The 13293-nt window shown below is 41.5% G+C and overlaps 1 protein-coding gene across 6 annotated transcripts in view; it reads right to left on the bottom strand.

Annotated features, from left to right (window-relative positions):
* LOC138983689 (acyl-coenzyme A thioesterase 10, mitochondrial-like) overlaps window positions 1–13293 on the bottom strand; it is a 150205-nt gene that overhangs the window by 60869 nt on the left and 76043 nt on the right. For all 6 annotated transcript variants that reach the window (XM_070356979.1, XM_070356978.1, XM_070356981.1 and 3 more), the window contains one exon: window positions 6813–6886. In XM_070356979.1, the coding sequence (XP_070213080.1) occupies window positions 6813–6886 (74 nt within the window). The remainder of the gene's footprint in view (window positions 1–6812; window positions 6887–13293) is intronic.

Genomic DNA, 13293 nt, shown 5'->3' with positions numbered 1-13293 from the left:
GTTTTCTTGGACGGAGAGGACTCAGCAGCCACCTGTTTTGGGGTATGACTCTTCCTGGCACTATCAGCCATGACAAAAAGACTCAAGAAAAATGTTTTTGACAAATTTTACAAGTCCAAATTGTGGCCAAAAATGCCGCCAAAATTATGAAAAGACAAGGAAAGATCTCACCTCAACATATAGTAGCGAAGTCAAAACGAAGAGTAGAAAACCAAGAGGAATGTAACAAAGTCAAAAGACTCAGTGACAACGGCTGTAAAACAGCCAGAGCGTACAAAATACCGACCAACTTGACTGAGCGCTGAGGTAGGAATGAAAACATGGCGGCATATGCGCACGCATACGGAAGACAGACTCAGTATTGGTCTGGACTTGATACCAGTATGGGTATTGGTCACTCTTTTTTAGAGTTGTCTCCCTTGTTACCAAGGGGACGCGTACAGCGTTACCAGCACTGAACTAGGGTTAATTGCAATATGTGAGTTGGGTAAGATATGTAATTCAATTTATTCTATAAACAGATCACACGCAACCAAATTCACGCAATGCCATCAATTTAAACACGTCACGGCCAATCCGGCCTCTCCCATCATGCAACAGAAAAAGGGGCGGGGCTTAGCAAAAATAGCACAACGCGTGGCACGCGATGTAAACACAAACAGGCCAGATGGAAGGAAAAAGTGTGTAATGTCCTACCTTACTATGCCAAGACTTGGGCGTAAATAAGATCAATTTCCTCTCTCTCACCGCTAAACTGAATTTTACCATCTGGCTTTCTGTCTGTGCGAGCAGCATTTCTTCTTTTAACAGCTTCTTCAGAGTTTTTCACATATGTTCGTTTCTGAACATTTGTGATATCTTGCATATTGATTGCGTATCTTGTTTATATTTACAATACAATTGAACTTTCACACAGAGAACCTTTGTGTCAAAGAAATCAGTCACACAGAGAAAAACAGAATAACAATGTCAAGGCTGTAGATGTCAGGCTAGTCAAACGGACAAAATGAAACTTAGTCTTGGTTGCTGTAACTCAGTCACCGCTTATAGTCCTTTCGCTGTTATTGCAGAAAAACAACACAGAATCAGCCAAAACCGCCAACAATAAACAAGTTTAGTACATCACAACGTCAATGAACAGAATTCTCGAGTCAATTTTTGCATCAGACTCCGACTAAGTGAGGGGGGAAATCTTGGCGCATCTTTTTGGCGGAATACTTGAACAAACCAATCATTTTCAAACTGACCAAGGACAAAAACAGGCTTGTGAACCGAATGGTGAGGGGGGAGGGTACCTCGAAATGTGTGGGTGATGATTTCACAGCACCAGTCCATTGCTGCAGTCTTATAATTATTAGTATAGTAGCTCCACCGACCACTGTTCCCTCCCCCCTCCTGTTCGTTCCCCCTTTTAACCCCCTACCACCTTGGAATAAACTGCAGAAGACCATTTGCATATCCTGGATTCTTCCATTTGTGTTGCCAGGGGCGACCCAAGATCCGAGTCCCGTTGTTTCCCATGTCCACTTAGAACAAACCGAGTTTAGATTTCCCCTTCCTGTTTTCAAAGTAAACTTGGCCATCCTGTGAGGCACTGTCATGGACAGTAATTATAGTTAGCGGGACCATGTAGACGAAGTCAACGGTGATGATCTGCGTAGTGTATACCCATACTTTGGGACAAGGTCTGTTATACCACCCAGCGAGAGCCTATAACACAATCAGTGTTGTCGACAGATGCAGGCGGGAAGACCTCAGTGTTTCACATTCCAACATCTGACGGTGATAGTAACTTAGTAAGGCCTAGGCTGCGGTCTGTAAGCTGTATTGCACTGACATATCTTTCTGTCTATGGAAATAAATGGCGAAATTTGATTTAACACTTCCAAACATTAACAGTGACCAGGAGAACGCAATAAGGAGACTACTGAGAATCAGTGGCCATTTGAAACTCCAAGGTGTGTAATAAAAGATTCGACTTGTGTACCAAGAGGTGCTGGGCCATCATCGTGTGACCTCGATACAGAGGCTGTCTCTCGTGTGTGTAGTACCGTTAGGGTGCAGACGTGTGTATCTGATCCAGGAGGCGATGGTGAAACCGGAGACACGGGTCCTAGTGCAGGGCTCTCCTCTGGGGTAGGCGGCCAGTGTGCCTTTTGTTGTTGCAGCCCTTGTGTGACAAATCATCCCCAGAGGTGGCTAGGTACAGGCCAATTGCCACACCGCAGGAATTCCGGCGTTAGAAAAGTACTCTATAAGAAGTATTGGTCCATGCTAGACCGACGCGGTGCTTGGAATTGTGCATTGTACTTGGCGAAAAAGACGTCTTGCTTACATCAAGACAATCCAACACGGGTAAACATTAACCGAGAAATGATGCCCGACTGTGTGCTCAAACTAGTGAGAGAGCTTTATCCCAACCCCACAGGAATACCCTATCAAGGCCACAACTGGTGATAAAGGTTAATTCAGACATGAGACCAGCAAATGTTCCAAAAGTAGGTAACTAAGCCGGGGTCCAGGGGCAACGAATGTTAGAATTATAAAGGCCATTTTGGGGCCTCTCCTGATAGCAAAAAATTAGATCATGCCTTTTTAAAAAGCCATAAAAACCACAAGAATAATATGCTTTAGCATTTTAAACAAAAGTGTAATTTATAACAATCACACACACACAAAACTTACTTGAAAACTTTCAGAACCAACACATTTTTTCCACCAAGTCCGTATTTCACCACGCAGTGGCCGTTGTCGCACCACGTGCACACGGCCTGACCGGGAATGGATATCTTGGCGATACTGTCGCCAATGAGCTGGCGCCTTTCTTTCTTGTTGATAATGACAGTCACTTCTTCTGACAGCCAGTTGGCTTTCCACTTGTTTTTTACACTTTGGTCGTCGATCATAAGAGCTTCCACAGCCGACAAAACAATACGGAATCCAGACGCCATGATGCTACATTTTTCACCTTCGGCGCCGTTTGGAGATCGGCAGCCAATGAAAACAACCCGCAAACTGCCATCGGTGAATAATTAAGCCTAGGCGATAATCGTCAGAGATCGACAGCCAATCAAACGCGACCCATGATACTGCTATGGGTTCACGGGAGTGCTGGGGTGCGAATGCACTGACTTCAGACGCAGACAGCTTTTTTTTTCTCAACGAATTTGCATCGATCTCAAGAATGGTCTGTGAGCTAAGAAAAATATCGGAATTCCGATAAAATTCGGACCAGTCCCATGTCTGTTAGTTGCATTTCTTTCTTCATATCCGATGTAACAAATACACATGCACCTGAGACAGCATGCTCTGAAACCAAATTGCCGCATGCCACGTGTTTTGCTATTTTTGGAACGCATGGTGTAAATCTTTGACGTCGGAGAGTGTTGACTCCGCCCTTTTCTTTGAACAAGATCCCCATTGAAATGTTTGTTTACAAATATCTTTACCGATACCAAAACATGAACAGAACACAAAATATCTGCCTTTACCGCCACAGCAGTATTAACAACATAACTGTGTACTTGATGTTAGTCCCAAAACAGGGAAACTGACATGAAGTGTTAACAGAATTGAATGATTTTCATGGAACTACACTCTTCAGAAAAAGTTAAGAATCGGTTGAAAAAACGGATCCAATTATAAAAAATTGCCAAAAAATTAAACATCGACATAATAATTAAAAGATTAATGTGTTTGAATTAACAAATGAACAATGAGTCTTGACCTAGAATTTTGTTTGGCAGGCAGAGTTATTTCCCTTTGTGGGACTTCTCAAAAGCTTCTGCATTTTGGAAGAAAAAGGGTGTTTTTTATAGCCCCATGAAATTTGCGGAACGCATGCCAGGGCAAAGGGTTGTGATGCACGTGCAACAGGGTCCTGGCTATGAACATCGCTCACCAGCTTGTGTTTAAAGGTTGACACGCTGACACAATTATGCACAGTAGCAACATGCCCCCACGAAGAAAACTGAGCGATTTGGATAGAGGAAGGGCAATAGGATGGCTACAAGACGGTGTTGCTGCCAGGCAAGTGGCCCAGAGGCTTGCAGTGGCTCCCTCTGTCATCATCAGACTAAAACAGAGATTCCAAGCAACTGGAAGAGTGCAGGAGCGACAACGTTCTGGTCGGCTCAGAGTCACCACACAAAGAGAGGGTCGCTTCATTCAGAGGCAGGCCATGCAACAAAGATTGGCTACGGCAAACAACATTAGGCAACGTCTACAAGCTACCACCAACACTGTTGTTAGTGGTCAGACAATCCGAAACCGCTTACACAACTTCGGCTTGCGCGCAAGGCGTCCAGTCCGAGGAACAACCCTGACTGCTAATCACCGAGCAGCTCGCCGAGCCTGGTGCACTCAACATGTGAGGTGGCAACGTCAGCAGTGGGCTCAGGTGTTGTTTACAGATGAGTCCCGCTTTTGTTTAGAACCTGCTGATGGTCGCATCCGAGTGTGGAGGAGTCGCGGAGAGCGCTGTTCTGGAACGACAGCGTTTTGGCGGAGGCTCTGTGATGGTCTGGGGAGGGATCAGCACACGTCTAAGGACACCTCTGTACCAATCCGGTGTCCGCAACCAGAATGATTCACGTTGTTGTGAATTCCATTTTTCGAGGGTTGTCACGTTTGACACACTCTAGCTAAATTGTCGCTGCCGCGTTCGATCTTTGCTTTGTTTGTCATTACTCCTCGGTTGTTCAATTATATAAATTAACAAGAAGGGCAAAGCCCATACGACTCACATGCTTGACCTTTACATGACCTTGACCTTCAGCTAAACCTAGCAATGACATCATACACTAAGAACTGCTTTACACATTTTTCCTACCAAAATACATGTGACCTTGACCCAAGGTCAAGGTCATCCAAGGTCATGCAACACAAAGCTGTTAATTCAAGACATAGGAAGTACAATGGTGCTTATTGGCTCTTTCTACCATGAGATATGGTCACTTTTAGTGGTTCACCACCTTATTTTGGTCACATTTCATAAGGGTCAAAGTGACCTTGACCTTGATCATATGTGACCAAATGTGTCTCATGATGAAAGCATAACATGTGCCCCACATAATTTTTAAGTTTGAAACAGTTATCTTCCATAGTTCAGGGTCAAGGTCACTTCAAAATATGTATACAATCCAACTTTGAAGAGCTCATGTGACCTTGACCTTCAAGCAATGTAAACCAAACTGGTATCAAAAGATGGGGCTTACTTTGCCCTATATATCATATATAGGTGAGGTATTGAATCTCAAAAACTTCAGAGAAAATGGGAAAAATGTGAAAAATAGCTGTTTTTTAGACAACATTTATGGCCCCTGCGACCTTGACCTTGAAGCAAGGTCAAGATGCTATGTATGTTTTTTGGGGCCTTGTCATCATACACCATCTTGCCAAATTTGGTACTGATAGACTGAATAGTGTCCAAGAAATATCCAACGTTAAAGTTTTCCGGACGGACATCCGACGGACGGACGACTCGGGTGAGTACATAGACTCACTTTTGCTTCGCATGTGAGTAAAAAAAAATGAAAGAATTCGGTCTTGTCTGTTTTGTGTGGCGTGCTTGTAAAAAAGTGATCCTTAACTTTTTTTGAAGAGTGTATACAACCACGCATTTAATCACTCGCATCAAAGGTAGACTGGTTGAGTGATTAGGATTCAATCAAACTTTAGCACAAAAACTCCTTTTTTCTTGGAATAACTGAAGAAAGGAGGAATAAAGAGGTTACATACCTAGTCTCAGTTAATATTAAAAAAAATAATGGTCTCAGTTTGCGGTCATGAAAAAGCTCGCTGAATCTCGCATTTTTCATGATCCGCTAACTTCGACCATTATTTTTAATTATATTCACTGAGACTCGGCATGTAACCTTTACTTACGTACACAGTCATACACAAGAACCAGCTTTCATTCCTGACCGTACATAGTCCTTAGATCAAGACTGGTTCTTACAGAAAAAACACACCAGCATACATTGTTACAGGGTTAAGAGTCTATTTAAAATTACAACATTTGAGAAAAATAGAAGCACACATAATTATTATGGCACAGTCTACACACATAGGCACATGATGGGCCTAGAAAACACTGCAGTTCTGACCCTGCTGGAGTTTTTTTTATCAGAGAGACGGGAAGACAGGACCAAAGGGAATTGCAGTAGTTTAGACATGTCGGAATGAGCGAGTCTTAAAACGCACGCAACCTTTTTGAATTCATACAAAACTCCTTAGTGATCCTGACGTTGAAGGGAATAATAATAAAATGAGGAAGAGCACAATACTAAGATCTAGAAACAAAGGATCGAGTTGTTTTGGTCACGTAATATAAGCTGTTTTGCTTGAGTTCGTTTCCTCGTTGCAAAACTGTTAATTGTTTCATGTCTTGTATATTGAATAAAATTGTGTTTAAACTAAGCACTCTAAATATATTCATCGTGTGCAACAAGTGTAAGTGAGAGTTATGCGAAACAAATCTCCTGACATCTGAGAGAATAACAAGCATTAAATGAACAAGTAACATTCAACCTCTAAGAGGATGATCACAAGCTCATGCGTTCCTCATTCTCTGAGGCACTCTAACACTTACGTACACTGCCTCTGCATCATTTGATTATGATTCTCACATATTGTGTGTTTATTCTCAAAGCCAAGTGTTGATAGCGGTAGCTAACAGATTCAACATAATTTAAGAAATAAATTCATCCTACGGGCATTACTTTATAAAAATTTAGCCAACTGGATAAATGCAATTTGGCCCCCCTGATCACCTGGGGGAGGAAAATAAAGTCAAAATAAAACAAACTTACTTCTTTGTCTCTGGATTGCGTGCCACCATGACAAATCGTGCTGTCAACACCTGTTCCCTTGTGCCATCCATGTCCTATTAAGACAACCAGACAGCCTAATTGTTACTCCATCACAGATCAGATGTGTGACGTTTCAGCGATAAAGTAAGGCAACATGAATGCAAATACGTACCACTTTCATGGGCCAAATACATGTTAGCGCAGGACTCGTTTTGTTTGATTTTGTGGTAATACTGATATCACTCATACGGACACGTGCTTCTTTTTTCATCTTGAAAGAAACAGAATGTGCGCGTTGTGTACCATTTTCTAACCACACTCAATATTGATAGCAGCCACCGACTGTGTTTCTGATGTTGCCGTCAGTAAGTACTTTGTGTAAACTGTGTGATAGAGTGAGAATAAGTTTCGCGCAGGGTGTTTGCATGTGTTTGATTTCCAGAGCAGTTTTGTGCTGTAATTTTTGTTAACCCACGCGCTGCACGGTGCTCGGAACAGGCACTCGATACAAGACACTTGTTTTATGTAGTACGACAATCACTGTGGCTTTTGACTCTAGTGCATTTCATCTTTTCTGTTTTTTGATTGCTTGTTTTGTTTTGTGTTTTCCCCCTTCTTTTCTGTTCTTCAGCATATTAGCGTTTATTCCTAACTTAATATTAATGTTGTGACTGTAATTGTGCTTATGTTCTTGCCTGTCTGTATGTGTGTTATACATTTTGTTTGTTTGTTTGCTTAACGCCCAGCCGACCACGAAGGGCCATATCAGGGCGGTGCTGCTTTGACATATATAACGTGCGCCACACACAAGACAGAAGTCGCAGCACATGCTTCATGTCTCACCCAGTCACATTATTCTGACACCGGACCAACCAGTCCTAGCACTAACCCCATAATGCCAGACGCCAGGCGGAGCAGCCACTAGATTGCCAATTTAAAGTCTTAGGTATGACCCGGCCGGGGTTCGAACCCACGACCTCCCGATCACGGGGCGGACGCCTTACCACTAGGCCACTGTGCCGGTATGTGTGTACATGGTTTTGCTTGTTTATTGGTGTCAATTTCTTTCAATTTTTAGTCACTCTATTTATTGATTTAAGGTGTCTCAGTTAAGGGCAGGCACTGGTGTTAAAAGTGATTTTTTTTGTTTCATAAGTGTTGGGTCACAAATTGTTGCACAATTAAAGAACTCAGTCCATCTCCTGAGAAAATGAAAAAATTATTTTTTTTGGATCACCGGTTGCCTTGGTAGCAATCCCAGATGGCCACCAAACTGCCACTTTTTAAAACCCTAAGGCTTTTACAAAACCGAAAGGAATTTTGTTTTGGTGCTTGTTATTTATACATTAGCACAATACCCAACTTTTGTTAGAGGCTTTTTTTGAAATCTACAGTCATTCAAAAGATATCAGTGATAAAAATGAGTGACCTTCAATTTTATGAAAAACCGCCCCCAAAAATGGTATAACTTCTCACGAAAAAAAAATTCAACAAAAAGCTCTAACAAAATCTGCGAAATAACGCACTCGAGATGTATGCAAAGTTTCAACAATGCAAGTTTATTAGAAAAAAAGCCTTAGGCTTTTGAAGTGACAAAAAAGTAGTTTTGAGAAGAATGGCGGCAGTGCAACATACGGAAGATCTCCACATATTTAGGCTAAATGCTATGTGCAGAACTTGTGGCAGAAGATCAAAGGCAGCGAAGGACAAACATCATACCATTAGGCATTGCAAATACTACGCATCGGTGTTGTTTCAGTTTCACGGTATTCAAGTTTCTGAAGAAGCCAATATGGCACCACTTTCTCAAGTACGTTGTGTTCAACATGCTCTTCTCGTCTCAGCCAAGAAAAAAAATCTAACATTCCATCTCAAGGATTCTCAAAAGCAATACATAATAACATTGAAAAAACAAAAGTGCTGTGGACACAATATAACTCCAAAGTGGAAGTTGCTAACTGTAATGTGTGTAAAACGTTTGCCGAACAAATGGCCGGTTATAGTCTTAAGAAACCAAGAACATCCAGTGAAAAAGCTGCTAGTCCGCAAAGAAAAAGTACATGTGTTGACAGTACTGATGCCTGTACAAGCAATTCTATTGTTGAAACCTTTCAGCCACAGTGTTCTTCAACACCTGAAGCAAAAACCGCAAGCTGTGTCGTCAAAAAACGTCTGTTAGACCTGCTGATATCTCGCAAGGGTACGACTCAGAGTGATGTGAGTACTAACAATGACACACTCGTGTCAGCTGCTTCAACATCATTTCAAACCCAAGCCCCAGCAGAATCAAACGATAACACACCTGTAGCAAAGTCTGTATCTCAGTCACAGAAAGCAGCAGATACTCACACTGTTTCGTCAAAAAACAAACCACAAACCCAACTCCGCCCAACAGAACAGTTGCAAGCACCTCTGACAAAAGAAGAGGAAGAGTATTTAACTGGCTTAGTCAGGGTGAAACTGGCACAGTCAGATGACAAGAAGACGTTGATAGGCTATCGTCCTTGTCTGATTAAAACCTCGTAACTCGATTTTTTGCGAAATCTACTTTTCTACATCAAAATAATCTACAATTTTTTCTCTATTTTTTGGTTATTGTAGTGAAAGCCTAAGATCGGTGGAAGTCAGTTAAAAATGGGTACAAAAATACCTCGTATATCATTTTGGCAAAACCGCGAACCAAAATTACACGTAACTTGAGTTACGAGCTTTTTTTCGTTCGCGTGTTTTTCAGTTTTGGCAGATGCAAACCTCGTATGTCGAATTACAAGTTTTCTAACATCTAAACACGGCGGTAAATGAACTGTTTCTGTTAGATATGAGGTTACGGTAAGATGTCCGTATGCTCAGAGTTTAGGTAAAATTAAATATTAGCGTCATTTAAGGAAGTTAGAAGTGCCCACATTACCTATTGTGTAGTAAAATGACAAACTACGACATCAGTTATTGTTCAAATGATTGTTTAGTTAGTATTTTTCCTTTGCTGAGTACAAAAACATAACTACAAAGAGAGATTAAGTAGTTAAAGTATTCTGACTATGTAATAGTTCAGTCCTGAACTTCTGATCTTATTTGTTAGCTGAAGATGTACAGGTATGCATATGTCACGTACTGAAGTTGTGTTATAGTGTCTGAATGCAGTCCATCATGTCTGGCAGTGGGTCCTTCACACCTGAAAGTCAATTATCTTCGTTTGAAGATCTTAGGTTGTTGTGCTGTGTGTGCCTGAATAAAAGTTCTATACCATGGGATTTCGAAACGGAACTTATCATAGATGACATCACTGTTCGTATTGACTCTGATTGTGTTTCGTGGGTGTACTGTGTCCATTCATGTGGACTGCATGGACCCAACAACTGTAAAGCATGACACAAACTTTATCTGCTCGACTTGTTTGCATTAGGAGTCATGTTTGTTCTGTCTGGTGCAAGCTCCGCAAGGGCGAGCAGGGGTCAATTGATGGTGCAGCTTTCGCTTGGAAACAAAGTCACTATCTTCCATGAGTAATGGAAGTAGTGAAGCAAACCAAACATTGTGATTCACCAACGTTGCAACCCCACAAACTATGAATGCAACGTTTGCTGTGAATCCAAGTACGGAAAGATCCCATGTACCAGATGCACATTCAACACAAAGACGAAGCTTGCAAATAACATTGACAAGAGGGTTGCTAAAAAAAATGGTGATGTCCAAGTTTTCACCATGTATCTGCAGGTCGACTTGTTGGCCCTATGTATCTAAGCAAATGACAACTATTTCAAGACTAAGCTGTGCTGCCACTACTTCACATTGAGTGACACAGAGGTTGCTTGCTACTTTTGGGATGAGTCAAAAAGAGAAGTCAAAAGCAACAGTTGGCGAAACAACCAAGGCAATCATTATCTACAATGACGGCTGTGGGTACCAGAACCGCAGTTTAATAGTCTTGGGAAACGTCCATCTTTACTTTGCAGTCAGTCAAGGAAAAGTCGTTTTTCAAATGTTTCCTGAGAAAGGTCATACCTGGATGGAAGTGGACTCTGTACACTGCAGCTATCAAAAATAAACTAAGGAGAAGGCAGATAGTCTGGCCTGCCGAATACGTCGAAGTCATCACCTTTGCAAGAAAAAGGCAACCTTACAAAGTTGTCCAGGTGGATCACACATTCTTCAAGGACTTTCTTGATCTCAGACACTTCTGGGGATCCATAATTGGTGGATATTCGCAGTCAGAAGTACCTGCCTGACGGTACTTGTCGCGACAAGCTCATCTATTCTGAGGAGTGGCGGCCTTTTTCATAAAGAAGATCTTAAGAAGGAGAGCACATGGTGAGCCCGGTATATGATACCCCAGCTCTACAGAGTACGGCTGACCATCAAAGACACAAAGTGGCAGCACCTTCAGCATGTCAAGGAGGTTTTTCCAGTAGATTCATACCAATACTATAATGGTCTACCCCATGGTCGTTAATCTTTGCATTCTCATGAGTGGTCATCCTGCATAACTACTAGCTCTTCTACGACATTTAGAAGAGATATCTCATTATTTTCAAGGAATACCCTGTTCTCTGTGCATACAAAAAGGCTCTTGTATTGATGTTTACGCTTCCCTACAAGCAAAGAATGTTATGTATGTACTTATCAGCTTCAGTTTACACTTGTTTTTGTGTGTTAATTGAACAGGTTGCAAGGAGACTGTAGGGAAATTTAACACAAGAATGAGTATACATTGGTTTGTACAATCAAAAAACAAATGACAATTGTGACAAAAGAACGATTGTGTGTTTACTGCGTTTTTTAAACATTGTTTTTGTCTTTTTTGTTCTTTGGCTATGTTACAAAACCTTGTAAGTCTTTAAGTTTGGTCGGGTTTTAAAAAAGAAAAACTCGTATCTTGCAATTTTGTTGAATATCGTGCGTTTTAATTGTGACCAACACTATTTAATTATACACAGTACTTTGTTTGTGTTTGTAGATCATGTGCAGAAAAAATTGGCTTATTTTGATGACAAGTTATTTTTTAAAGACGTTTTTTGTGTTTTTCTCGAAACGCTAAAAATCGATTTCAATCGGACAAGGACGATATGTAAGACAAAAGCACAGCCACTTGTCCTAAAGAAGATAGTGAGAGCCAAAAAGTCATCAGCGCTAGTTTCTACTCCAATGAGGAAGAGAAGAGCAAAGGAAATAGCCAACTTAAGAAAAGAAATGTCCGGTTCCACAGAAGCTGACATAATAAAACAACAAAGCACTGAACTCAAGCACACTACAAAGCGGAAAAGGGATGACATTCTGAAAACAGCTGGGTTGGGACAGGCACGCGTCTCGTCAAAATCAGCAGCTCAAATTAGAGCCAAACTGTCACTTAGCTGGGCAAAACAAAGCCAGTTGCGAAAATTAAACAAGGCAATGGAGATAAAAATGGAGTGTGAGAAAAAGGAGAGGGAATTTCAGGAGGATTGCTTTGTGGGAAAATAGAAGTTCACACAATACCTCTCTCGTGCATCAACAAAGCAACCAAGAAAGAGGAAGTTAAGGGCACTCCTGTGTCTTCTATTGCCAGCTGGCCCGAGTTTGTTACTGATCTCTTAGACCAGTACGACAAGAAGAACATGCTGACATGGCATAACAACACCCTGCCAGAAAATGAAATTTGGGTTAAAATCGGGGGTGACCATGAAGGGGGGAGTTTTAAAGTTGTTCTTCAACTTCAACGGAAGTAGCAAATCTCCACAATCCAAATGCGAACTCAAAGTTGGTTGTGATAACTGAAGCGAAAGATTCTGCTGATAACCTTAGAAAGATTTTAGGCAGTTGTATTCATGAGGGAGTCAGTGCGGTCGACGGCATGATGTGGAAAGGAAAAAGGCTGCGGGTGTTTATGTTTGGGGATTATGATTTCCAGTCAAAGATGTATGGACTATCAGGAGCCCAGAGTTGTCATCCATGTCTTTGGTACAAGACTTCCAAAACGCTGATGCAATGGAGTCAAAGAGAAAAAGCCCCCAAAAGAACGCTAGGAAACATGAAAGAAGACCTCATAGGGTACCAAGAATCTGGCAGTGACAAAAAACATGCCAAAGACAACTACAACGTCATTCGCGCTCCCATATGGGACGTCAAACTGAGTCATGTAGCGCCGCCTTACCTTCATTTGCTCCTTGGTATTGTAAACAAACACCACGAACTTCTTGAAAATGAGTGTCACAAGCTTGACAAGCAAATAGCAGAGGCCCTTTCTAAAACAGAAATTTTAGGTCTCACGATCACTGACAACAAGACGGAAGCATTCAGAAAGTGTGTCAGCAAAATTCGTATTCGTCGGCAAAATGGGGAACTTAATTTGAAAACGATGTTAGTCTTCAAAAAATATGAAGGACCAGTAGTTGCAGGGGTTACTGAGATTTTGAATAAGCATAGTATAACACCTCAGGCCTTTTTTGGTGGCAGCTTCAATGGGAATCACTGCAACAAATACATTAAAGATGAAGTGATTACTGCC

This window comes from Littorina saxatilis, linkage group LG13 (assembly GCF_037325665.1).
Source record: "Littorina saxatilis isolate snail1 linkage group LG13, US_GU_Lsax_2.0, whole genome shotgun sequence".
NCBI lineage: Eukaryota > Metazoa > Mollusca > Gastropoda > Littorinimorpha > Littorinidae > Littorina > Littorina saxatilis.
Note: the sequence above shows the minus strand (reverse complement) of the source record. Positions and strands in the feature narration are given on the sequence as shown.